At 44.4% G+C, this 1784-nt stretch overlaps 1 protein-coding gene across 2 annotated transcripts in view; it reads left to right on the forward strand.

Annotated features, from left to right (window-relative positions):
- Positions 1-1716, forward strand: part of LOC121917943 (phosphatidylserine decarboxylase proenzyme, mitochondrial-like) — a 4292-nt gene extending 2576 nt beyond the window's left edge. For both annotated transcript variants that reach the window (XR_006101129.1, XM_042444059.1), the window contains exon 2: positions 828-1716. Coding sequence is in view for 1 of the 2 variants with exons in the window: in XM_042444059.1 (XP_042299993.1) it covers positions 828-1026 (199 nt within the window). In the remaining variant the exon portion in view is untranslated. The remainder of the gene's footprint in view (positions 1-827) is intronic.
- Positions 1717-1784: the final 68 nt, after the last annotated feature.

Consider the following 1784-nt stretch of genomic DNA (forward strand, 5'->3'; position numbering starts at 1 on the left):
AGAGTCAGAAGGGACTACTAAGGGCCATAGAGTCCAGCCCTCCTTCTCCCATGCAGGAATACATAGGACACTAGAGTCAGAAGGGACTACTAAGGGCCATATAGTCCAACCCTCTTTGTGCCATGCAGGAATACATAGGACACTAGAGTCAGAAGGGACTACTAAGGGCCATATAGTCCAACCCTCTTTGTGCCATGGACGAATACATAGGACACTAGAGTCAGAAGGGACTACTAAGGGCCGTATAGTCCAACCCTCCTTCTGCCATGCAGGAATACATAGGATCCTAGAGTCCGAAGGGACTACTAAGGGCCGTATAGTCCAACCCTCCTTCTGCTATGCAGGAATACATAGGATCCTAGAGTCCGAAGGAACTACTAAGGGACATATAGTCCAACCCTCCTTTTGCCATGCAGGAATACATAGAATCCTAGTCAGAAGAGACTACTAAGGGCCATAGAGTCCAACCCTCCTTCTGCCATGCAGGAATACATAGGATCCCAGACTCAGAAGGGACTACTAAGGGCCATAGAGTCCAATCCTCCTTCTGCCATGCAGGAATACATAGGATCCTAGAGTCAGAAGCGAGTCCTAAGCATCAATATTTAGCCCAGAACCGCTTTCTTCGTCCCATTCTTTCCTCTTCAATGCTGATGCTGCTAGAAAATATTTCCGCTAAGACAGAGGACGAGGATTTAAAATTGCTCAATTTAAAAGGAGCCGCTTTATCGAAGTCTTTAGCGATAGAGGACTCGAACTCGGACCCGCTGACCGTTGTTGTTTGTTGTCCTTTGTTGTTGTCGTGTGTGTAACCATGGCGTTTGTAGGTTGCAATTCCCGCAGCTGGCGTTGAGGCGGAGACTGGGGCAGCTGAGCTGCATGTCCAAACCCACTTTGAAGCTGCGCTCCTGGCCGCTGGCCGTCCTCTATTACCTCCTGCCCTTCGGCGCACTTAAGCCACTTACCAGGGTCAGATGGAAGCCTATGAGCAGGGTGAGTACATGTGACCGTGCTGCGGCGGCGTGACACGGTCTTGCCGTTGAGACCTGGGTTCGAATTTCACCCTTTTTATATTGCTCAGCCTTGTCTCTCAGCCTCAACGGAAACCCAAAGTTGACCGCAGCTGCAACAACATGGCCGCCGGCGGCAAACTTTGCACACCCCAGCAAAAATACGTCGGTGTTAAACGCAACTTCGCCATCCAGTTTGACTAAATTTGCGCCGTTTGGGAGATAATATTGTGCGTTTTATTATTGTTTTATTGGACCTGATCCAGGAGTGTGACGCTGCATCGGCAAAGGCGAATGCGATCCCCGTCGCCGTAAACGCGATTTAACGCCAGTTTTGTAGGAGAGTTTTGATCTCGCCGCCCTTCGACACAGAAAGGATTGACGCCACCCTGCGCCGCCGTTATTGCGCCTTCTAATTGATTTTATAATTGACGATTTCTTAATTGATTTTATAATTATAGATAAGGATATAATTAGGAAATGCAGCTCAGGCCTTGAAAAGCCAGAGTCTCTCTTTATAATACTAATATTAACCCCGATTTTATTTGAATTGCTTTGCAGTTGACCTATTAATTAGATCATAATTATTAATTAGTTGTTAATTATCCACAGAGCTGCTCAGGTCTTGCAAAACCATACTTATGTGTATAAATATTAATTATTTTATATCTATACTTATGAATTAATTTGATTGTAAATGAATTCATGATTAATTTACAATTTATAATTTATATTGAATATAATATTAAATTTTAATTTAATATAAATTATTTT

The sequence above is a fragment of the Sceloporus undulatus genome, unplaced genomic scaffold (assembly GCF_019175285.1).
Source record: "Sceloporus undulatus isolate JIND9_A2432 ecotype Alabama unplaced genomic scaffold, SceUnd_v1.1 scaffold_1941, whole genome shotgun sequence".
Lineage (NCBI taxonomy): Eukaryota > Metazoa > Chordata > Lepidosauria > Squamata > Phrynosomatidae > Sceloporus > Sceloporus undulatus.